This window comes from Heliangelus exortis, chromosome 6, assembly GCF_036169615.1.
Source record: "Heliangelus exortis chromosome 6, bHelExo1.hap1, whole genome shotgun sequence".
NCBI lineage: Eukaryota > Metazoa > Chordata > Aves > Apodiformes > Trochilidae > Heliangelus > Heliangelus exortis.
This window is the reverse complement of record NC_092427.1, coordinates 25548548-25574539: the sequence shown is the minus strand read 5'-3', so window position 1 is coordinate 25574539 and position 25992 is coordinate 25548548. Positions and strand designations below refer to the sequence as shown.

General features: G+C 37.2%; 1 protein-coding gene across 4 annotated transcripts in view; it reads right to left on the bottom strand.

Annotated features, from left to right (window-relative positions):
• The window catches only part of CHN1 (chimerin 1), a 97713-nt gene that overhangs the window by 52037 nt on the left and 19684 nt on the right, over positions 1 to 25992 (bottom strand). For all 4 annotated transcript variants that reach the window (XM_071747300.1, XM_071747302.1, XM_071747304.1 and 1 more), the window contains 4 exons: positions 22257 to 22295; positions 18194 to 18249; positions 12579 to 12610; positions 11589 to 11702 (listed from right to left, as the gene is read on the bottom strand). In XM_071747300.1, the coding sequence (XP_071603401.1) occupies positions 11589 to 11702; positions 12579 to 12610; positions 18194 to 18249; positions 22257 to 22295 (241 nt within the window). The remainder of the gene's footprint in view (positions 1 to 11588; positions 11703 to 12578; positions 12611 to 18193; positions 18250 to 22256; positions 22296 to 25992) is intronic.

Sequence of the window (25992 nt, the reverse complement as noted above, 5' to 3'; positions counted from 1 at the left end):
TCCTGACCTGCATTTAAGCACAGAACTATCTCATGAACAATGTTCCACAGTTTTCATTCTGTAACAATGTCCCATGTCTAAAATCATCTCTCTAGAAAACAGATGAAAACTTCTTCCTGTATGGACATGGGGAACTGCACATTGATTGCTATTGGCAAGTGTGTCCTTCTAAAGGTACATTCTTGGTTTAGAACACATTTGATAATTTAACAATTACCACTTAAAATGTTTAGACAAATTACTCTTCATCAGTGTTATAACCACTTGGAAAAGATGCTTGCATACCAGCTGCAAGAGGCACACATTGAATGGTTTGGCTTTAATCTGATTTCTCCTTTGTTTCAAATCAAACATCTTTCTCTATCCTAATTTCTTTTTGTCTGTGTTGTGGTGGAATGCATTGTTTTTCAGACAATTGAATCCTATTAGCAACAAGGAGGAAAAAAACTTCCAAATCACCACTAGTCAATGAAACATCAATCTCTTACAAAGGCTGTACCATCAATAACATGTCACAGAATCCTTTTTTTTTTTTTCTTTTTGAACTCATTAAAATTTCTGACCACACAATGATACTATTTTGATCAACATACAATATAAATGCAAATATGTGTCCAACTGCAAATGATTAATTAAAATGCAACCTGCAGTCCTTTCAGACTTACTTTATACTGTATTTTAAATTTTTCCATTAGCAAAAATATTTCCTTATGTTTACTTTCTATAACATTACTGCAGCCTGGTTAACTGCATCACTGTGGCAACTAAGTAGAGCCAAGATGTGATATTCTAACTTCCTGATGGTCTCTTCCTAAAGGCAAGCATCAGTACCAGCTGTTTTTTGAATAAGAAATAAAAAGCAGGACACAGATAATGTATGTTCTCTTTTGATTTAAAAAGGGGAACATTAAATGTTTTTGCTAGAAAAAGAAATAGACCTCTGACTTGTCAAACAGTCTCATTGTATCCATTGTGCATTTGTTTAGAAGCAGCAGGACTACAGATAAAAGACTTTTTTATTCCAAGTTGTCTGCAAAGCAATCACTCTGTCTAGTCCCTTTGGCTGCCAGTGAGGTAGGGTGGGTAACAACGTGGGAAAACAGATTAAGTGATAGAGCAAATGTGGCTAGTAATAAATGACTGAGGAATTGAATAAGGTATCATAGCATGAGACAGGCTTCAGACTCAGCCACCTACTCTGTATGCAGCATTCATTGATGAAACAAAAGGAAGAAATGAAGGACCGAGAACCCGTCCGCACCTTCTCACCATCCAAGAAGATGGATTTTACAGTCCCCATGCAATTTGTACAGTAGCCATTCACCTCTTTCACAGGCTATTTTACGATGAAAAGATTATCTAGATAAAGGCATTATTTAAAACATGTAGCTGTAACCAAACCACAAAGTTAACACTCCTCAGGGCCACTTGTGTCCTCATTAGTTTTGAGCAACTTCATAATACTGAGCTGGGAAATCTTCAGTTCTGCACATGTGCCTGAAGGTCACTCAGACTTAATCTTCTGTTGAAGAAAAAGTGTCTTAATGTGCTTTGTGGACAGAAGGTAGAAGTCTCATTTAAAATTAGGTGCCAGAATTTCAGTTCAGACTTGAAAACTCTCAGTCATTGTTCAAGTCTCTAGAGTCTTGACTAGACTAGAGTCTTCATAAAAAGCCACAAAAGCATAAGCAATCTTGTAATCAGGAGTGTCTCCTAACCATGCTGTGTTCACGTGAAAGAAAAATTATTCCACAGATCTTCTTTTGTCCCATTTCCTTGTCAAAGGAATGAAAGTCTTGCATGCAGCCAAAACCTCTTCTACACAGTTATCCCTGAAGGTCTCCCAATTCCTGAAAGCAGCTTTTTTTTTTTTTAAAAAATTATTATTTATTGGCAACAACCTTTTTGAGGATGGCTAGGCAATTGTGGAACTTGCCATCTTCCCAAAGTATCTGCCTGACAAATAGCATCATGTTAAAAAACCTTAGCAGTAGTTTAGGAGAACACAATATGCAAAAATTAAATCACATGCATCTAAGATTGAAAGTAAAGGTGCATTTTACAGAGGCTGAGACAAAAAGTCCTCACTGTCTGATATGGCTGGGAAAGATGGCAGAGTGCAGCCACTATAGATGGTGTTCCTGTGCCATTTGGAAGGGCAGTATTGGCTGGCTGGCTACCTGTTGCTTGATGAACATTAATGAGGTATAAAGTTATCCCTAAAAGCTGATCAGAACGATGTACTGCCAGAATGCATCATAGTTTAGTTTTGCATGAAAAAAACATGGTATCCTTCAGAACAAGTCTCAGGTGGAACAGCAACATGTCTACCCCATGCCAGTGCAGACCAACCTTCAACTCACTCTGTCTAATAAGGTTCAAGTAAAAAAACTCATAGTTGGTACTGGATCACTGACAACAGCCTCCCAGCAGTCTCTCTCAATGAGACTGAAGGCTGTTATAATAGTCTATGTATAACATTCATTTGAGGTAGTATTTGACACAGTTTTTCTGGTGAATTGAGAAGCAGAACAACATCAGATCCATAATGGAAATTCTACTGCAATGACACGTACTGTGGAGAGAGACCTGCCGTAGCATAGGGATCAAACAAGTTCACTTGTGTTTCACTTACAGCGGATATTCGTGACCGGAAATTTCATGACTGTCATATTTCTTTTTTGCTTCTACAGGTTTTCTCACACTAAAAGCAACGTGATATTAACATCTGCCTTACACATTATGCATATTTTGATTCAGTATATCAAGATAATATAAGCTAAAGACATCAAATGAAAGCCTAAAGAAATGCGATTATCATAAAATAACTTTGCAGGCACGAAAACTGTTTTTGGAGAGCAGACTGGAGAAACATTGGTTTTGTTGTCGTTCATAGTTTTTTGTTTTGTTTTGTGCTGTTGGCTTTTTTTTTTCTTTCTTTCTAAATGTCCACTCTACAGACTGTTGTTCAGAAGTCTAAAAGTTTAGATTTAAAAAAAAATTAAAATCTCCCTTAGATTAAAAAGATTAAAAATAATGATAGTCAAGATGTCTGTTCCAGAGTTTGTGTCAAATCTGATTTGCCTTAAACCAGTTAATCCCATCTTGACAAGGCAGGTTTACTTAACTTACTTAAAGCTATTACACAATTTGCTATTTAAGTTCTTTTCTCAATGTATTCTTTCATCTTCAAGTAATCACTCACCACTTTTTCACAGTGAGATTCACCAATATATTCATCCTGTTCCCTAAAATGTTTTTTCCTCAAAGCTGCATTCCTTAACAATAAAAAAAGCATATTAACGCAAAATTATGACAATTTATTACTGAAATTTTTAGAGCTCATGGACTCCTCTCAAGTTATAAGATAAAGAATATTAGCTTGTGTATCTTCCTAGCACCTATCAAATCAGGAGGAACTATACTTAGCTAAGCTGTGCTATGTCAAGTGTAAAAGATAGAGAAGGAAGAGGAACACTGGGACAGGCAATATTTTTTGCTGTCAGTTGTTTTAGTGTTTCAATAATTCATAAATGCTTTGATGGAAACAATTCTAAGATTAAAAAATAATATGAATTTATTGTGTGTTTTTTTAAAACCATATTTATAAATCATCCATAGTATCTACAGTTGAAGGTCTTTTTGCTTATAGATGAAGCACAGGAAAAAAGTTGTTTCTCCTTTCAAAGGGCTTCTGAGCTCCAGCACAGTGTCTGACCACAAGCCCAATGCCTCAGGTGCAATGCCGAATGCATCAGGTTACAGCAGATATTTGTAGGGTAGCAGGAGCTATAGTCAGGGGTGAGGGACAAGGCACAAGAGAAATGTGAGCTACGTGAACTGAGCACAGACAGCTCATGGACAAGTTACTGAAAAGTTCACACCACCACCAAAGCAGAGAATATTCCTCTGAGAGGTTCTGAACATGAGCAGGAGAAAGACTGCAGCAAGCTGGATTGCCAAAGATAAATTAGCCACCCTAGCCAAAAGAAAGCAGAGCTGACAACAACAACAGATGGGAGGAGGAGGGAAGGAGAACAGGAACACAGCAAGAAGACATCAACCATAAGGAAAAAAGGATTCTAGTCTGCAGGAGGGCCTAGGTAGCCAGTTAATTACTCATTAAGATTAGCAGCTATTTATTATTATTCTAAATACTTAAGCAAATCCACCTCAGTAGTGCTCAGGTGCACTTACACAAGGCTGATGACACATAGGACCTCAATACTGAACCTTCATGTTATTGACAAAGTAATAGTTTACTACTTACTATGAAATCTTATATAGGAAAATAAACTTTTTATATAAAAGAAAATTTAAATAGAGATCTAATTGTTTTACTTCAGAACAGAAAAATGAGCTCCTAAATTTATCAACATCCTTTCCCCTGGGGCTAGCTCCTGTGATGTACGCAGCCAACAGAAGGACAGCTTTAATTTCAGCTGAATTGAAGCCTTCATAAAATAAATATTTGGCTCTTCACAACTAAAAATAAAAGCCCAGCATATTAGCCAGAATACCTATTGTGTTTGCCTAACAAACCAGCTTTAAGCATGAATGACTTCTTTCATCTAGAGGCAGCCACAGATACCTGAGTGGCCAATTTTGAAAGTCACATGAATTCTGTGCCTATAGAAGTGTGTTGGGTTAAGCCTGGGGGAGAAGGGAGAGTTCCCCTTCCAGAGCCTCAACCAACTACAAGGAAAGGAGTAGACTTCTGCAATTTCATTCAGAATAAAGAAAAATGATCAAAGTGGGTCAGGATGGAACAAATTTATCCCACAGATAGGTTTGATCATGTTTTGGAGCAATGCTTAATATTTAACCCAGCTTTCAAACTGGTGTCTGTACATATGTGTGTATGCATATATGTATATAGTTTCCCAGGTTTTTCAGCTAGCAACCAAGGAATATTGTGTAAATATTTTAGAAAGGTTTCTAGAAACTGAATTTAGCCCTTGCTACTGCCAATCACTGCATCTGTAAATCAGGTGCAGAAATTATGCACATAGAAAGATATGCGAAGTTCTGTCTTTAAAACAGTCTTTATAATTCTTTTCTACCAACTAACATGGTATCAGAATACCATTACCACAGAAAAGTGAATGGATGCAGTCAACTACTGTTTGCTGGGCTCCTTCAGACTACTTGTTGATCATCTGTGGATTCAGGATAAACTATGATCGACTTTTGGTACAGTCATAATAATAAAAAAAAATAATTATTTTTATAATAATAAAAAAATAAAAAAAATAAGAAAAAAAAAAAGCCAAAAATTTGGCTTTTATAACATAAAAACTCGTTTCAAACAGTTCTTCTTTCCTCAATTCCTCTCTTGTGCCCCAGTCTGTACAGCAAGACTTTCCAAGAGAATGCAGATACACAATTTAAACTCTGAATTCAAGCAGCCTTGTGCAGATGTGGAATGTTACACACGTAAGAAATCCCATGGCAATCACCACGTGTTCTGGAAGAGCACTACATGTGTGTCCCAAAAGAGTCCACTGAAAACAAGCACCATTTGGCTACCAAAGCAGTTGTCTGAAATTTAAAAGGTTCATTTGCAGCACTATGGTCTAAAAGCCTACCAATTCTGTCTCCCTTTAAAATATCAGTGGATAGCATCTTAATGCAATTTCATAATTTAGGGAGAGAGAACATTTGTAACAATTTCTTGCACAATGCAAGCAGCTGGTTGACTAAACTAAGGATTACTGGGTTTTTGACATTTTTTTTCTCCTCAAGAATTCTCTCTTGATGCTACATAATCCTGATTGTGCCCTTACCCCAAACATAAAGAAAACATGACTCATAATCATGGCTAACATTATTAGCTTTTTTTTTGTTTTAATCATACTGCAGAACCTTGTTTCAATTCATTTTCAGTATCACAACAATAGAATTTGCAGGAAGGGAAACCATGGTAACCAACTAAACGTGTTACAGCAGATATCTGCTCAAAAGAACACGCAGTACCATCACACTTCAACGCCTACCACTAGTACAATCTCTACCCATTTCCTCTTTATCCTCATCTTAATTATTAAACAAGCTCTCAACCACAAAAGGCTACATTGCAAACCATGTCTTATTGTTACTGTCATTTGCTGCAGGTCCTAGCATTAAGCACTGCACTACATTTTTTGCCAAATATAAAAACAGATCTAATACCTACAGGAGTAATTAGGAATTTTCCATTCTTTTCATCTGTTTTGAACATTTAATTAACATTACAATATATATAATATATTTTCATTGCCACAGAGACTTGCTGATATGTATGGACACACATACATAGCTAAAATAATTTTTCTTGTAATTTTTTTAAACCTCAGGGTTGCACAACATTTCCAGTGGCATTCTCTGATTAATTAATAAGCATTGGTGAATTCTGCTATGATCTCTCTTTAATATTCTTTATTTATTTTAAACAAGCTATGAGAAACCACATTCATGATTAAGTACAAGTATTAAACATAGTAGGGTACTGATAGGGTTTTTATTTGTGTTCAGGCTTTACTCTCTTTTATCCGGTGTCTGAAATGATACAATTTCACAGGCCTGCTTAGTCTCTGAACATCAGTTATATTTGAAGGCCAACTCTACACATTTAACCATACTTACATTTAAATTATGATTTTCTTTTTCCCTAAGAACAAACTTCTATCACTTCTACAAATTCTGAGAAATTTGTTTTCCGAAAATAAAACCTCTTTTGTTTCAAATTTAGATTTAAAAGGTAGTCTATCTTAAAAAAAAAAAGAAATTATGATTCAAATCAATTGCACAATAATGGGTGAAAGTAGACAAAAATAGCACACCAGAGCATGATCAAAATGCAACTTCTTATATAAGTGGAAAGCAGATTTTACAGTAACTCACTGGCAATCTTAATAAATGAAAAATTTTTGGGGGGTAAGAATCACTTTTTCTATCTATTAAAGAAGAGAAGAAATATTCAGTATCTTCACTTTGAACTCAGTTAACTATTCTATGGCATTAGTCTAAGAGTATTTGACTCCCTCACTTAAGGCTGCAAAAGTTGTTATTTTTCCTTCCCTATATTTGGTCACTTAACTGGTGCCAGGCTATATCTTTAGCTTTTGCAACCCAGGAACAAGAATTTTAGATTCACTAAAGCTATTTCTAAAGAATCATCACAGCCTAAATGTTCCACAGCAGCCAAAGAACCATTTAAAAAGGTTTAGTGAACAAAGAAAGAAAACTCCATGGCCCACTTTGTCCTGAAAAGGATGTGCAATCCTGGCTCCCTCATCTCCAAAAGGTCATCACAGAGTAAGAGAAAGGCATGAAGAAAGATGTCAGAGATGAGAAGGAGTTTGGAACAGCTTCACTACAAAATCTGACTGTACAGCCTAGGGTTCATCAACCTGCAAAGACAACAATAAGGGGGACATGAGCAGCATGGAAATGGTAAATAGACCTCAGTTGTTCACTGTTTTTCATAATACAAAAACTAGGGCTAGGGAGCATTCAATAAAATTGTGAGATAGAATCTTCAAAAAAGGTGCTGCTTCCCATAAAACCTAGGTGAGCTGTTGAATTCATGCTCCAGTTGCACACAGAAAGTCTAGGAGGGTTCAAAAATCTGCTCAGAAAGCCACTTGACAAAAATAAAAAATCTGTCCATCAAAAACCTGAAAATAGCTCTAAGGTCCCTGCCTGGAAAATTTTCAGAGGCTGGAAGAGCACACCAGAGAACTACTATGACATGTTCATCTTGGTCTTAAACTTTTCTTTGCATATCTACAATTTTATAGCCAAAGAGTGGATAATGGACTGGACTGTGAACTGGTCCTTTGATCTGACCCAGTGCACTCATTTTCAGAGAACTTCCTAATACAGAGATACAGAATCATAAAATCATTAAGGTTGGAAAAGACCTTCAAGATCATCGAGTCCAACCATAATCCAACTGCAACAACCACTAAACTATATCCTGGAGAGCCATTTTTAAACACTTCCATAACACCTCCAGGGATGGCTATTCCACCATCTGGGAGCCTGTTCCAATGCCTGATCACTCTTTCTGTAAAGAAATTTCCCCTACCCTAAACCTGCCCTGTATCTCCAATACTGAGCTCTGGGGATATTGCTTGTGATGGGCTGCCAGCTGGATTTAACTCCAAGAAGAAACTCTTTGCAAACAATTACCCAGATCTCTCCCCAGATCTGCCCATTTTATGACTTAAGGCATCCCTTAGAGTAAAGAGTAGAAAGGTCCATAAAGGAACTTTCATGCACCAACTGCATTTGCATTCTGTGCATTTTGGCTGTAGCTGAAGGCTGAAGCATAGTTTGATTGTCCAATCTGTTCCAGACAAAAACGTGTATTTATAACTATGAATTCTGTCTGCCTACAAAGGAGTTATGATTTGTGTTCTTAACAGTTTATTCTTTAACTTGTAAAAAGATTAGGTGTTTAGCAAGTGCAAATCTTCACCGCAGAGCAAAGAATCTAAGCATCTCTGGAAGATGTCCTCTTTAAGTGCAGCCTAGAAGAGAATAAGCCATGAGGATAGAGACAGAAAAAGAGGCAATGTCATTGGTGTACACCTACAACACTCTGAAGTGATCTTCATTAATAATTCCAGAAGAATATAAATATTCAGTTAAAAAAGTTGAGTTAGAGTTCAATCAATCTCTATCAGATTTGCAGCAATGAGGATGATGTATTCACAAATAGAGTGGGAGTCATCATAGGGATTCTGACTTCACCTTTCATTTAACTTGCTTTGTAGCCAAAGGTTTACTTCCAGTTTAACCAAGTTAGAAACTTTACCAACACAGCCAATACTCAGTGTTGAAGTTGATTTAGAAAACTAATAAATTAAACAGCAAACACTAGGATATCTTCCCTTTTTGAATTCGGAGGACACACCACCTTCACGTCATTTAGTAACACTAAAAAAATCAGACAAAACAGAACTAGAATTGGAACCACATTCAAAACAACTTCACCAATGGCAGTATGAAAACAACACTGACATTTTAGACATCAGCTACAGGATTTTATGATGCAACTACATTTCATAGGTGTTTTCTAGTTTGTCTTAATTATAATTGGCAGGACTGTCAAAGACAGACAGGTCAGGCAACAAACATACACAGTGAGAGACAGATTGAGTAGATGTGCACAAGTACAGAGTGCATCAAGGATTTATGTCAAAAATTGATGGGTACTCTCTGGCATTTAAATTTTATTTAACATTTTCCATTTGTTTTTCAAATTATGTCTGAAAAACGATCAGAAAACATGGAGATTCTTCTTTATGTTTTGTCATTATATTATTTATGGAAGGATTAGAGCATCTCCTCATCACTCCTGTGTCCGTTCATATAAAACTAACAGCTGACCAAGTTTTCTTTCCTCCCACACCTTCTAAAGGGGAAAGCAAAGGTAACGAAGCAAAAATGGTACAGAAGTGACCTTAAAATTAATGTGATTGCTCAATGACAGACTGGTATTCAAGCCTGGTAGGGAAAGCTCAAATTGATTTACACACCTAGAAAAGAAAGGGAGACCCTGAAGCCAATCAGAATCTTCCACTGAACTTGAAAGGTTTTGCCCATACTGACAAGCTCCATTTCTGGACATGCAGACGACATTCCAAAATTCCTGCTGGTAATACCTAAACTGCAGCCAGAGCTACCTTTGCCATCTGGCAGTGTAGTGACATGAACACAAATGATGGTCTGAAAAAGTGCTATAAATTACTGGTAACTCAACATGGCAATCACAACAAACTTCTCACTGTCAAGATGGACAGACTGAAGAAATACCCAGTTTTAAGAGATGCTACAATGTCAGCAACACGCTCAGTGGGAATATTGCCTAATGGGTGTATTCTGCACAAGCAATTCCAGCAAGGGGATAAATGGAAACTGAGAAAAACTCTGTCAGTGGAAACACAGAGTCCTGTAATTGTTCTAGTATAGAGAAAAAGAAATGCTGGTGGTAAAATTTCCATGTGTGGAAGACACAGCACTGGAATTCACAGAAAATTTCACACAAGGTGTTAGAGCAAAGACCCTCATTTGTACTCTTAAAGGTCAAGAGCAAGCCAACAGAGCATTACTTGCTGTGAGATGCAAGGCAGCCACCTCAACTATTGTCCTTGATTTAGAAGTCATTCAGGTAATGCTTGAACATAATGTAATGACTGCCACATGCTGCAGTTTCAAATTCTGAGGTGTTTTGCCAAATGCTGAATTTCCTTAAATTAAATCAGTGACAACAGCTTTGCTATCATTTGAAACTGTTCCAAATTGATCACCAACACCTATCCATTCTCTATTCTTTTGGGTATAAAAATAGATTTCATTGTCTTTGAATAGGTTTTCTTGTTTGAAAGAGATACCATCACACATAGAAAAGAACCATCTTTTGAATTGCTGGACTGGAGGAACATTCATAAAATAAGATATATCAATATATGCTGCACGATACTTGGAAGCTTCATCATTTGCAGCCTGTAAGCCCTGTGCCTTCTGCACTGTCAGAAGCAAAGGGAAAAAGTTCTTTGTCTTAGGCAGGTGTTAAAACAACTGCTTCATTTTCAGCTTTAAATGAACATTGTAGGAGCAGAAGTAGATGAAATGGAGTATTAGTCCCTAATAAGCAAACAGCTTATTTACACTGTTAGTGCAAACTAGGGTAAATGTCGATAGTGTTTCTATTTGGAATCTTGTTACTACAGAAATAAATATCTCACTAAAACATACCTTTCTTTTTTTTTTCCCCTGAAAAATAAAACTATTTCCTCACAATCACTAATTCATCATAATCTTATGTTAAATGTAATATTATTTTACCCATATAAAACTTTCAGTAACTGCATCTTGTTCAATGTTTTTGTGTCCCACTCAGCTTTAAGCCATTGCTAATAATGACCATCTCCCATACGAGTACTTATATGTACAGCCCTGGCCAAAATTACCTTCATTACCTTAGAACTAATTAAACTATTTAAAATTTACAACTATTTAAATTATCTTTTATTTCAGTTTTTATTTTATATGTAAATATTTTACTTATATCTGATCCACTCACCAGAATTTTGCAAAGCGAGGCAACAAAACTGCAAACAATGTTAGCTAACAGGTGTTCAGATAAAAAACCCTCCTGATCTGTCATCTCACAGAGGCATGACAGAGAATTAATTGCTCTTCATCAACAGCCAGCTAGCAAGTAACCCACACAGTGGAGCAGTCATGCAAACTCATAAAATGTCTTATTTCTTGATTGTGTGCTCTCCCAGTGTCTAAACAAGGTCCCATCTATAACATAGCAGGAGAACAGCAAAATGCAGCATCTCCAGCAAGAACACATTTACTATTATCCTGGTAGTGCAAACAACAAGGAATGTTAGCACTTCAGAAAGGGTTAGGGAAGGATAAAGATACCAAATATGTAACTACAGTAGAAAGTATCAGTTAATTAAATGCTGACCATGATTTTTTTGAAATTAAAAATACCCACAAGGAAGTTTAAGCACTAGGGTCAAGAACACAGTACAATCTTTTGAATATTTTATAAATTCAAAAATTAAATATTAATTACCAACCTTAATGCCAAAGTGTAGGTTCCAGGTTGCCGTTGGCTTTCACGAATGAGATAACTTCCCTCTGCAACACTTAATAACCGATCAGCTTCCTCCCTGGAGATCATCCCATGGAATCTAAGGAACAAAGACTTTATGAAACACACGCTTTTTCACTTTTAAATCACCTTTTCCTCCTCTTTCAAAAACACCAACCATGGTAATTAAAAAAGAAACAAACACAAACATTAGTGATTTGCAGGAATTTACATCTTAAAATCTCGTTTTTGGTCTGCCTTTGTAGTCTCTTTAAATGGTTTAAGAAGGTTTCTATAAAAGAGTATCTATGAAACAAGGCTACTGTTTTTTTAAATCTGCATCCATTAATTAAATATGTAGAAATTAATCTATTTTCTCCTGCTGCCTTCATGTGTTTTGTGCCAGTGGCATGCAATCGTAACATTTTGAAGCATTCAGGAATATTACAGCAGTTTGCTAAAATCTTGGGGACTGCATGTAAGCTCAGTAATCAGTGGTGTAACCATCTAGCAATACTAACATCTTTATCAAAATAAATACAAATAAGATATGCTTTTTCCCCCCACATTAAATCTAACCATCTTTGCCTTGGCATTCTGAAATAGAAGTCACATAGATACTGTACACTCATACTGCAGTTGTAAGCCAGATTTTTTTTCCTGCACATAAACATCTTCTGCAAAAGCCATCTGGAGGTGGGGGTAGAAAGATATAACCCTTTGAAAGTACAGAAGTGTGTTTTTCTCACTTAAATACAGCTCAATGATATTCATATCCATCAGAAAATGCAGCTGTTAATTCTAGGCAGACAAAAGTGATGTTACTTCAATAATGATCTGATGGTGAGCAAGATACACTGCTGTAAAACCACACAGAAGAGTCAAAGGGCCCAGAACAAATGCTTCCAATCTTTTCTGTAACCATTATGAATCAAAATGTCAGGATAAACTAGTTTGAGGGATATATGTTACTTACTCTCTTCCATAATATTTGGGTCTGTTCTCTACCTAGAAGAAACAAGAGAAATTGTAATGTTTCATAACAAGTGAACCCATAAAGTAAGCATGCTTTCCATAAAAAAACCAGAAAGGGATATAATGTGAAAGTACTGACAAAAATCCCAGAATTTCATTTCTGGATGGAATATAGGAAAGCCAAAGGTAGACCTGTGGGAAACACTGCATTTTTGAATAGCTTAACATAGAGAGACAGAATGAGCTGTTTGGACCACATCATCCTCAGGGCACTGCTAATACAAACTGATGGCATTAAGTACTGCTTTTGCACACTGCCAAAAGGGGGAAACGAGATTTATTTAATGTGTGTAAGTGCACTAATACAGTGAAACATCTAAAAATCTCTTAAACTTACAAGTTATGTTCCATCATAAAGCTGTTGGTGCCACTGCTGCAAGAAATGAAGCCATTACCATACTCGCTCAAAGTGAGGACAAATGGTAAATGAGATGATCATTAGCAAATGCCTAAGTCTTGCACTTCTTAACTTCACTAAACTGTGATCTGTAGAATCACCTAGGAGACCTCAGCACCAGGCATGAATATGTTAGCCTGTGTACCATGAGCCTGTCTGTGCTCTAGAGACCATACAGGATAAATGCACAAAACAGGAAAGGGTGACAGAACACAATTCACCTGCTAAGTGTTTCAGGTGAAGTAACTTACCTGCAGCTACAGACAAGTAAGGAACTGCAGATCACCCAGAAATCAGCCCAGTAATCTAAACCACATTATCCCTCCTTGCAAAATGTGAAGGAGGAAACTCTTTGGGGAATAATATTCAACAGCCTGAACTACAAGAGTATAAAACGATCCACCTATAATAAAACAGAAAATACAGTAAACTGCCACTTCAGTTTCTTTTCTCCAACTTTGCAGAAGGAAGCCTATTAAAATAAGCCCTTCTCTCCAGCTGTCTCACTAGAGTATAAATATTTCAGATGTCCAAAACAACACAAAATATATCCTGGTACACAGTCTAACAACAACTTTTCCTCATTACCAGCAAATAAAATGTGATGATTCATTGCTTTTGAAAAATCATTACATCACTTGAAAGGTTTACAATGTTCTAAAAGATTTCTTTTTCCTACGTAACAGCAAACAAGAGTCAACTGGTCTTCAAAGGGCCTAAAGAGACCAGATTATTTTAAAAAAATTAAAAAGGTTTATTTATTTTTGTTAAATGTAGGCTATTTCTTCATTAGAAGGATAGCAAAATGAATGGAGAAAATGAGAACACATTATATTGCTGTTGTTGTTATAGAAACTTGTAACAATTCTTTAACAAAGCCCTCCAGATACTAGTCTCAGGCAGTTGTTAAAAAAGGAATCCTGTTGTGAACTAGATTTTCTTGTCTGTCTCTTGAGATTTTGTATTTATCTCAGCGAGTAAAGTAAATTTATATGACAGAACTGGAAAATTTATATAGGCAAAATATCAATTTCAGAAATGCTTTAGTCATGTGACAGGGCATTTTCAGAGTTCTTGCAAATCCTAACATAAATTATAATATTATACTTTGCGTGCAAACATTTGAAAATGTGAACTGGCACACAACTGGAGCAAAGCATCAGAGAAAATCTCTGCTGGACTTCCAGGCAACTTCACCAAGGTTTATTGCCTGGTTTTCAGTGGTTTTTGTTTGGTTGTTTGGTTTGGTGGGTTTTTTGGTGTGTTTTTTTGTGTATGTGTTTTGTTCCCTCCTGCCCCATAACTTTTAAAATTTACTATAATAGTAGGTTTCTTGACCTCTAAATTGGATGCATACATTGAGACCCTAAGACAACTCCATCAGAACTCGGCAGGGCCCTTGTAATTCAGCCAGAAGTAGCTGGGCTACACACACACCTACTGCAGTCTGTGTGAACTTAATGAAAGACACAGACTGCCTGTAAGCCAACTTGTGAGATAGTGAATACTGTTCACTTCTCCAGCTCTCTATAATGCTTCCTACAAGTATCATTACTCCAACTTCAGTCATAGCAATTTCACCATAAAAGGCAGTTTAGCATTTGTTCTTACTTTAGGTATCCCTAGCTGCACCAGGACTAGAAGAAACACAGCTTTTTTGGTCTTTTGTACCTGCCTGGACTTCATAAAGTTCCTGCCAGACTGTATTTCAACACAGTGCAATTGCAGCCACCCATGTGAGCACCTAAGAGTCCAAACATCCATAGACTTCATTAACCTAACTTCCACACTCACTCAACCTTAAGTCAGACAAAACCAAAACATTCATCTGGGCTGCAACTAAAACCTACCTAAGGAAATAGGTTTTTAAAACAAAATCAAAGCAGTAGCAAGAAAATGGTCATTTTAACTAAAGTTGTTAGCTGAAAATACAGTGTTATTATCCTCTGCAGAGTTTCTTTCTGATTTGGCCCTATTGCTGAGCATGACTAAAGGCAGCCTTAGCTACTTCAGTTTCTCTGCATCCAGCAAAAACCAGCTGAATGCTCAGTCTTTTGACTTCTCAGGACTTTTTATTTATGGTAAAAAAATTCTTACTGCTGTTCATTTAGCCAGTATTTGTCACAGTTTTAAAAACAGCAGCTAACTTGGGAAAAAAAAAATAACCAAGATACTAATTTTCAGAGTGCTAATTTGTCTAGCTGAGGCCACAGGAAATACTCAGGCCTTGCTATGATGCCAGCAAGATACACAGAGGTCAATGAGATATCCACCACTGTGAATTGTGGTTTTTTTTTTTAAACTGAGGGGTAAAACCAATGAAACCAAGTTTTCAAAGAGGTAGATGGGGCAGGCTTGGCAAGTGCCTTACAATACCCATTACTTTGGAGGGGAGTTTGGTTACCATGAAAGTTGGGAAGTTATTCTGGTTAAACATCATATAGATAAGCCACCACTGAGAACAGTGCTGTCAAGGATGTGCATTTGTGCATTATATGTGCCCATCTATGCTACATTTATTGACTACTCACAGAGGCCTTTTTCACAAGACTGCGTAGGGATGTGTTTAATAGGCTTGTTAAATACTAGCACTGCGTTAGGATGAAGCCTCATAATAGGACAGAAAAGCTAAGTGATTTTTATTATGCCCACTCTTTGTCTGTTTGATATCTTCATACATATTTATTTAAATTTATCTTGGAGTGCCTTCATAGAGCAGTCAAGAATGCCCTAACATAGGTCATTCTGTTCAATACACCTCAGTATGAGCACTTGTTCAAGATGTGCCTTTGTACCTTAAATAAGAGGTTGGGGTTTTTATTCCAATTATTCTTTGTCAGGTACTTTCTCCTCTAGTCATCACTCTTGCTTATGTCAACAAGTGGGATACAATAAGGCAAGAAGAGCAATTTATGTGCTAATACCTTACCAAATTACATGTGTTTCCCTCCCACTGACCTCTTTGATGCTGTTTGGATGAACATTCTCTTCCTAATATTTATGAATTTGTTTATCCAGCTGGATAATTCAACCACTAAGGAGAAGATTCTGCTCCCCACTGACTCATGCATGGCTGCTAATAGAAACCCAGCTGAGAAAGAGCAGATCACAAAGCTCAGCACTAGCAGGAGAGGCTGAAACCAAAAAGGTTAAAAACGTTACTGCTCACTGAATATATTTTCACTTCAAATCTGTCTCAGCTGCATAAATTTCCAATACTTATAATGAAAAAAAAATCTGTATTATAATGAATAATACAGGAATACAGAATAATACTGAAAAATGAAGGTTCTAATTCTTTAAGACTCAAAACATTTGCAACTGAGGCTCTCAAAGCATCTAATTGAAGAAACTAAAGAATTGTTGCTAATTACCATGAGAGCCAGGCAACTTTATAAAGATACACTCTAAGAAAGTCTGTCATTACATGAGTGAAAAATAGCAGGGTTCTGAAATACCACCCGGCAAAAAGAAGACTACAGTGATTGTACAGGCATAATGTCAGCACCCCAATAAACAGAGTCAGAAGGCTACCAAAAATCCACATATACCTACATGCATACAAGCACTTCTTCCATCAAATACTTGGTGGAAAGAAAAAGCAACTATTCAACATTAAGTAACAATAACACACACAATACATTAAAGGCAGGGAGTAAAACATTTTATCCTACTATCCAAGTGTGCACTCTGCACAATCTCAAACTTGTATTACAAGACTCAAATATTTTATACATGAATGTAATGAAAAAACATATCATAGAGAACACACAAAGCAGAGAACCTTCCTAATAATGTTGCAGTGGAAATAAAGAACTGGAAAACCTCCTGTTTTTCACAGCTCAGATCTTACCTTCTATAGGTCTCTTTCAAATCTCCATCCCAGCTTATTTGATGTATGTTTATATCTGCATAACATACTTAACAAGAATACACCTGCTTGTATTCTTATTACCAGTAGAAACATTGATTAAACAATTTTTCTTGCTACAGTGCTTCCTGTAAAATTAATGTATTGTTCTTTTCTATATTCATGTCTTGCTTAAGTGCAATTACCTGTAGCTATACCTTCTACAACAATACAAAGAAAACAATGCCACTAATGCTTGTGTTAAATTTCCACAATATCTTAAAAATTGACAGAGTACTTCACAGAATCACAAACAGGCATCTGAAAAGATGACACCAAAACATCTGTCTAATTCTATGAAGTAATCCTCTTTGTGATCTAGACTACAAGATTCTGTTCCTGGCAGTGCTACGTCCCTCTACATTTAATACAACATTGAAGTAGCTAACATATTTTCAAAGATTAATGTGCCCTTTCTCTTGGCACATTATAAAAATATTCAAGTTTTATTGCAGCAATGTAATAACTTTCAGTGGTGAACTGGTAAGAGCTGTGTTTTGTAATACTGCTTAACATGTCAAGTCTAACATTTCAGCATTTTTGAAATTGAAATTAATGTTTCCCAGGTTCCTAAGTGAGGCTGCAAGAGAGATGCACCTATGAGTAAAATCTTGCTGGCACAGACATTTGGTATCAGTTAAGACTCCAGCAGCACAGCTCTGCAGAGATGCTGCTCTGCTGGATGGCAGCTCAGGGCACAGCAACAATCTGGGCTCTGCCTTGACAAATGACCCCATGAGCAGGTACTTCTGTACCACAGGATATCAGAAGGATCACACTGTTATTGTTTGGAGCCTTAAAACCTGGGGCTCTGCGTAGCTTAGCTACTAGCTACTAGCATTAATGAGTCCTAAGTATTACAATTCCAATAACATCATGAGGGGAGGCTTCAGTCTTCACTCTGATTTATTGCAGGCATCTCCAAGTGATGTGTGTACAAATAGGTGGGCAGTTCCCCTTTACAACTCTTCTCTTGCTTCTGTGAATTTCTGACCCAAAAAGGAGGAGAAAAGGGATGATTCTATCTACCTAAGAACCAAAACCTAAAGATGATTCTCAGATATACATCATAGTCAAAATGGTTTAATTTGATTTTTAGATCTAATGGACTTCCACATCCCAGTGCCCCCAAGATAACTTACCTATCAAAGTGCCAAGTCTCTGAAGGAAGCAATGTTTGGGTTGGACATCATTAAATATAGACTTGAGATTACTAGACTCTATAAAACTTACTATTTGTAATACCTACCTCACAAGTGCAGGTTATCCTTCTAGGATGGGGAGCTTCCTGTTGCAACTGATACACTGAGAGACAGTAGAAAAATTTTGATTAATACAGTCATTATACAAATTAGGCACTTAACATTAATTTTTGCTGGTTTTAAAAATTAAAGATGATTCTCTGCAAGATTTAATGCTAGGATACATACATCAAGGTCTCAAAACATACAAAATGTTGCTAGCCAACCTGGAATTACTGATTAACTTTACAATTAAACAATTGAGTACTATGGGGTCAGTCACTGGGTAAGAATACTTGAATTTCTATCAAGAAGATCAGAAAAAGAATAATGATAAACACAAATTAAATTTCATTGTATGACAAATCAGGCTTCTGTCAGACTTTCTTCACTAAGCAGATGGAGCCCCATCCTACTATACTGAGCACATAGCCACCTGAAAAATGTCAAGAATTCACAAGAATTATTCAGAACTCTGCAGAATCAAACCTTCTGCTTTTGGCACTGCTCAGTGGTGATACTTCTGGACAAAGGAAAAAATGGGCTGTGCATTTTCAGATTTAAAGACACCAGGAGTTGAGCAGCAGGGTATAATAGTTAGGGCCTAATTTATGACATAAGCCTCAACAAGTCAGACTAAATCTTAGGAGCCAGCCATAAATTTAATGGCACTAATGTGCGGACTTTGTAAATAATACCAAAGGAGTGACCTTCAATGTCTATCCCAAAATGAGTTTGGTTTGGCCAATCATGTTTAAAATGAGGCTCTTGACACTAAATTAATATTTGAACAGTACTCTGAAACTGATAAAATGGACAACCGGAATTGTAATATTTTAAATTTAAATTATTTTTCAATAATTTGTACTAATACCAAGATGTAACAACATGTGCTATTGCCTTCTTTGAGTAATAAGATAATGCATTGATATATCTAGTAAGATTTGACTTAATTACATTTCTCATTTGATCACGAGTCTTTTCCATTGACAAATGCTATACTTGTATACAAAATTACATGGAAATGGAGAAAAATGGTAAGATGCTTGATGATATGACAGTCATAGGAAAAAAGTCACTCCCTGTGTTCCCAACAAGAAACCTAATGTTTTTTCCTGACAATACCAAAAATCAATCCTTGCTGTTCTGTACTAGGATAACAAAAATGTTAACTTGCAAGCAATGAAAAACAGCACCCTATATATAAACCTGCAATTTTCATTGCAAGCAAGCATGACCATTTGTTTACCCAGCAGGGATTCCCTAGCTTCCATTGTAATAAGTCATATCTGATATCACTCGCCATTGTCCACGTCTAATTCTGCAAACTGTAGATTCAAGCTCAAAGGAAAAAAAATATTCATAAAGTAAATATGGATTCCTCTGAATTTAATAGAAGAGCAGTTGAGACTCATAACCAGCATGTTCCTCAGAAGCTAGCTAAAAACTGAGATTTGTTTCCCACCTTACTTGAAGTTGGCTGAAAATATTTTCTGGAAGGAAATTCCTCTTCTCAAAAGGCAGTACCTTTCTCCTCTTCCAGTCAGAAGCACAGCAGGTAGACCAGTTAAGTTAGAAAAGATGATGTGTATTCCTCCTCCTCTAACTGTTGTGTGCAATTCAAAGCCCCAGTTTCCTCGCTGCAACCATTGCCAGGGAAGCCAAGCAAGACATTTCTTTCCATCCATCATGAGACAGAAATATAACCAAGCCCCATGACTCTGCACTCAATTCTGAACTACGGGAAGGCTGCACCATGGCAAACCATGGTGGTGAAGGAGAGTGGGTGCACACACTTTTGCATGCACCCAAACAAACCTTCAGGTCCTGGGAAGCTGTCAACAAGGCTTTGCTATTGCAGAGGATGGGCCCTCCTGCTAGAGATTATGGCATGGAATAAGCTGAACAAAGAGGCAGTGTTCCCCAAGTTCACAGAAGGTACAGAGCTGTGATTCACTGTTCGTGCTTACAACTGGGAGAAAAATACACAGATCTCAGTAACAGCTATTGCAATCATGACTGATGATGTTTATCACCAAGGAGTAATGTGTCTCAGTTTTATCTTTCAGCCATCCACTGCAAGAAAAAAGCTTGCTGAAATCATTCTGTGTGCAACTGCTTAAATATTAAGTGGCTGACTTGGCACATGACAGGCTGGCATAACAAACGATGATTCAAAAGGCACAGACAGGCTTTGCCACTGGATTCAAACACAGACCAAGGTCCCAGGTATCTCAAGCACACGACAGCAATTACATATGCTGGCAATTACTAAAAAACATTGCCATCCACTAAAGAAAACACTAAAGATGAACAAATTGAAAATCTACAGCCTTTTTTATACTTGCTGCCTTTCTGTTTTCAAGTAACTGTAAGAGGCCTTGACATTCCTAGACAGCCAAGGTATATGCAGTTTTCCAAGCTCCTGTAATTTTAGTACAAATTTCACAATATCTGATTATTTACTTAGAGTCTCTGAAGTTCCTTAGAAGATGTGGTCTCATTTAGAGAAGTAATGCTCATAGTGCATAGAAGTTCTTGGCAGTATAACTCATGATCACTTTAACAACTCAAAAACTCAAAACCAAATCCAAACAACAAGGCTGATTTTTCAGTTTTAAGGCATAACTGATTTTTGACTGTGTCAGGTTGACAATGGCAAGGACAGAACAGAGACAACTGACCTGTTCTCTGTGAGCCATTAACTGGTCTTGGTGACAGAGAAGCTGTTTTTCTAATGATTATTTAACTCTATTTTTCTAGCTGACAAAAATTTTTTATCTGCTCTCATGCACTTACTCTCTTTTTAACTGTGGTTTTCACCAAGCTTTTATGATCAACCTAAAAATCTCCGGTTGAAAAGAATCTACCATTGCAGGATGGAAACCTTTTTGAAATAGCTATTTTCTCAGGTGCTAAATATCCCCCTACATTTATGGAACAACATTTTCATCATGTGAAATGCTTCCTGAGCAAATTCCCTTAGCCATCTTGAAGACACCAATCCTTGGGAATTTATACAAATGCAAATGTAAGTCTGACATCCCTAAACTGTTAAGTGTGTTAAACACACATTCTGCTTTCGAAATCTGCTTTTACCAGAAGACTTTTCTGTCTTGCTTTGGTTCCTCTGTTCTCAAAATGTCTCACACCTTAGCTTTTCTATTCACGAAGAACTAGAATTTAGAGGTGAGACAAAGCGGGAGGCTACAATGTTTCACTGCAGTGCCATGTTTCAGGTGTTATTCTCTTAAATCTTCCTGAACTTTTATCAGCACTTTCAAACAACACATTATCCCTTTAGATTTTGAAATACAGAAAATTTCCATGGAAGTTTGGTGTTTTTCGATGTGTGTTAGGGCTTTTTTTGGGTTGGCTTGGTTTGTTTGCTTGGTTTTTAATGTATGAATGAAAATCAGAATGTTGTGAAATTCCCAAGGGAATCAGGTCTCAGGGCAACATGGCAGGAGCACTGCCCCGCACACCTGCCCAAGGCAGCCAACAAAACCACTTCCTCAGAGCTTGGGCATGTACACCAAAAAGCTGCTGAGCTACAGAGGCAGGCTGGTAGGAAACCAGACACTTCTAGTTAGGGTTTCAAAGAACTGCTTGTGGTTTGTCACACAAGGCCAAACAAATGCTCTCACTTTACTACATCAGTAAATTCTAGGGGAAACCATTTATATGAGTTTTTCTAACCTGCTTAAGTCTCAGCTCTAGTGATGCAAGGCACTAAAGCACAGGAGGCCTAAAAGCATGCAAGTGGCAGCAAATTTAATGCATGAATGGTGCTTATGCAAGCCCCAGCTTAGGCAACCAAACCAGTATAAACCAGACCCACACAGGAGTGGGACCACTTACATTAGTAAGGCACAGGGAATCTACTGCTCCAAATAAACTGCATTCACTTTTCCTAGAGGATAAGCAATTGCACCTATCTCTACATAGTAATGAACCCCTTGATAGTTCTTAAACTCACATTGTGATGAAAAGAAAAAATAAGTGTTTTAAAGCATCCAACCAAAACTTTTTAAGTTCTGACTTGGAAAGAAAATCTGTCGAGATACTTACAGTAAGATTTCCAAACAGGTGGTCTGTATTCATCAGTATCTGAAAGATAAATGATGAATCCTATTATTTTGTGTTGCAAACATTTTAATACAGAAATAAGCCTGCAAAAGCACTTGCACATACCTTCTAAAAATTATCTTAACTATCAGAGTCTAAAACAACATGTTAAAAATCCTTGAACTGAAAATATGAAAATTATGAAAAGGTATATTCTTTAGTCAGCTAGAATAAAAACTACAGAAGTACATTTGCAAAAATGGCAAACATAAATATGCAGCTCAGAAGGCAAAATACTGGGGTGGGGAAAAGGAATGTGTATTATTTTACTATGTATATATCCACAAATTCACTTTTAAATTTCACAATTTTTTTTTTCTTCATCTCCATTTATACTCTGATAAGTATGTTTCTATCCAGCTTATTCCTGACATTACCTTCTTTCTATTCCGGATGGCAATTAACAGCTCCCAAAATAAAATCAGAGCATGTACTCCAAGTTCTGTCTCCCTTGAGACTTGCCAACAACTGATGTGACATTGTGAGTTCAGGGCTCTGTTGCAAACTTCATCTCTGATCCAGAACTGTTCTACAGCTCTGACCAGCTTCAGTTCTGATGCTAAAAGGTATGGAGGCTTTCTGGAGGACACTGTGCTCATCCACCTTGGAGCTGGCAGGAGTTACTCAGTGCTCATTACACCACAGGGTCACACAGAGGATAACACAGAGCGAGGCAGCCAGCCTTGCTGTCTGAAGCCTCTTCTCTGCATAATTAATTTCTGAGCTTGGTGTGCAACTGTCTGCTCATTGGAACTATCTGTTGCATCCAACAAAACTCTAATTAATAGTTTTTATTATGTCAAGATCAAGCAATCTAGGAACCTGATGCTTGGATTTTGGCCTGGGTAGCATCCTGCCTCCTTTTATGATTAGCAGTTTGCCTTCTTCAGATACTTGCTTTCTAAGTCTATCTCTCCCACCTGGTGTCAGGTCAAAATATCTCTAGATCAGATCTTAGTGGAATCAAGTATTTTCCAGGTTAGTTGGCACAGATTTGCCCAGATCCTTACCAGACCCTTCTAGCACAGTCTCTGCCTTGGCTGGGCATACTTTTAGTACTACGAATAAAGAGACCACAGTCCTTATGGACTACCTCGGTGGCAGTGGGTTTTACAAATACAGTTCATTAAGACTGACTTAATTATGAAGGCAGCCCTTACTCAAATTGCCACCCTTAGAATACAGTGGGGCTTGACCTTTGGGCAGTTCTGCAGATGTGCTACCGTGTCCTGGGATGGGTCAGAGCACCTCAAATCTGCCCAGAGCCCTCCAACACCTCACCGGGTGCTACAGCAGCAACAGATGCAACCCTGGCTACTCATTCCTAATTTGATACTTTTAATTAAGGCAGTGCAAGTCCTGAAGCATTGTAATGGGATCCTTTAACACTGCAATGTCACATGGAAAAAAGGTGAAACATGTAAGTAAAAATAATGGATTTAGTCCCAGAATCTGATTCTTACCCCACTAGCTGAATTTTCTTTTACTATAGTGTGGTTTTATTTAGCAATATACGCACCAGTTGGATTTACAAATAAATAATCTAAGTAAAGAAAAACACACACTGTATTTGTAAAATATGAGCTGACTGTTATGAAAATACAAATATCTTGGCAGTCTAATGTATACTTGCTTGCACTCAAGCCATATAATTGCTACAGCTAAGGGTAGCCTGACTATAAAACTGAAAAGAAACAATATTTGTGCCAAACAAAAAATCCCAAATCTTGTTAAAGTCAGACAAGAACGGCAGTAACTTTCATACAACAAACATTTAACATCCAGAAATTGGAAGGAATGATTTATGTTTTGCAGCTGTGAACAAAGGATTTTGTTAGAAAATCTGTTGGTGAGCTTTACTGCCTTTATAGTGTGACAATACCCTCTGGCTATTCCATATGAGGTAATAAAAAAAAAAAAAAAAAAAAAGTCATTTCTATTGTGATGAAAAATAAAATCGTGTAATTGTTTCTGATAAGAACATTTCTATTACTAAAATCACTTCACTGCACAAAGATAAAATGAGCATAAATATCAGACCAGTCTGTTTGTTATCCACTTTTAAAGATGAATTAATACAGTCCCATTTAACACACCACAGTATTTTGAAATGTATTATTAGGAAAAAGGGCTTGATTTTCAGATAGCACAGGCTTCCACACAGTCTTTCCAATTAGGCATCCATACCCAAAAAGCACTTTAAGGCATGCTAAAAAAATCAACAGAAAATGCTGAACTCAAAATATGTTTTCTCACTAACACCGCACCACTTTCTAATTAACGCAATAAACTCTGCGCTGTCAGTTCTCAAATTTTCTACAGCTCCCATCAGCACAGTATCTCAGCTCTGCTAAATGCTTTCCATGATAAAATAAAACCATTTTCTACAAGCTGTGAATCATGCTTTTTCTTAGCAGTATTTCCTGCCTTAAGTAAGATTCGGCTTTAAGTTGCTCTTCTCTAGAGGTCTGGAGCACTACAGAAAATATAAATGCATAAACTGATCCTACCAGCCCTGCTGAGCCCTTTGCCAGTGTGAGGGCACTCTCATCAGCAAGTACATTTTAGATCAGGCACACTGTCCATGTACATAAACTAGTTTCAAACTCAGCCCAGTTCAACCTGACAGATGATGGTGCTGGAAACTATTCCTAACCTTTAAAAATGAAAATGCTTGATCATTTCCTATTATCCTAAGCAACAACAGTTTTTTAATTTGTCAGATTTTTTCTCTGATTAGAAGGGTGTTTTTGAAGATTTTTTTTCCCCCCAATAGAATGGGACTTCTTCACGTTCTCTACCTGGAATCCATACTGATAGCCAATAATTTTCCAGCCTGGTACAGATCAGAAAAGAAATAGCTGTCTGCCCAAAATCTGTACATCCAAGCTCCCAAGTAGAGCTGTCATAGCGAAAATATATATGTATGCATAAAGAAAAGAATAAGAACATCTTAATCTGATGCATCACTTGAAATTCCACTGAGACCCAAAGCTACATGCAAGGTAGAGGGATGGGAAGAAACAACGCTGCAAGACACATGAAAATATATTTACAGTCCTTTACCCAGTAGAATATTTTTTTTTGTCTTGAAGTCACAGGAAAATCAAACTCATCTTTGAAGCAAGCATCTCGTTACAGACCCTTAACAGCTGAGCCCCTAGTTCATGCATGGACCTACATTTCTTATGTACCTGAAGGGACAGGTTATGTATCTCTCTGCTTCTCCAACAGTCACAGTTTGCCAGCCCATCTCTCTGCCCTGTGGGCAAGGAGAGGAGCAATCCCTAACTATTTCTTAAACAATCCTCAGCACTTTCTTGTCATCATCTTCCTCCCTCCCAAACACACTCCTCTTTTCCAGGACTTTGCCCTCCCCCTGCCCTAGCAAACACAAGACCTCTCCCCTCACCCTTGAGCAATGCTTTGCTTTATCACCACTGGTGTCCTGCTTGGACTCGCCTATCCAGCCCACTCATCTCCTCAGCATTTCAGTCTCAAGCCATCTAATCTCTACACAAGGCTTCCTTAAAATTTGCCTGAACACAGAGAAAAGAGAGCATAAAAGCTCAGAAAAGCACAACAGGCAGCTTCCATTTACAGGCAGAAATGTCCCAATGAGGCAGGAGGGTTGCTTTGTAGGCCCAGTGTGCCCTGCTTTAACCACTAATTAAGGAAA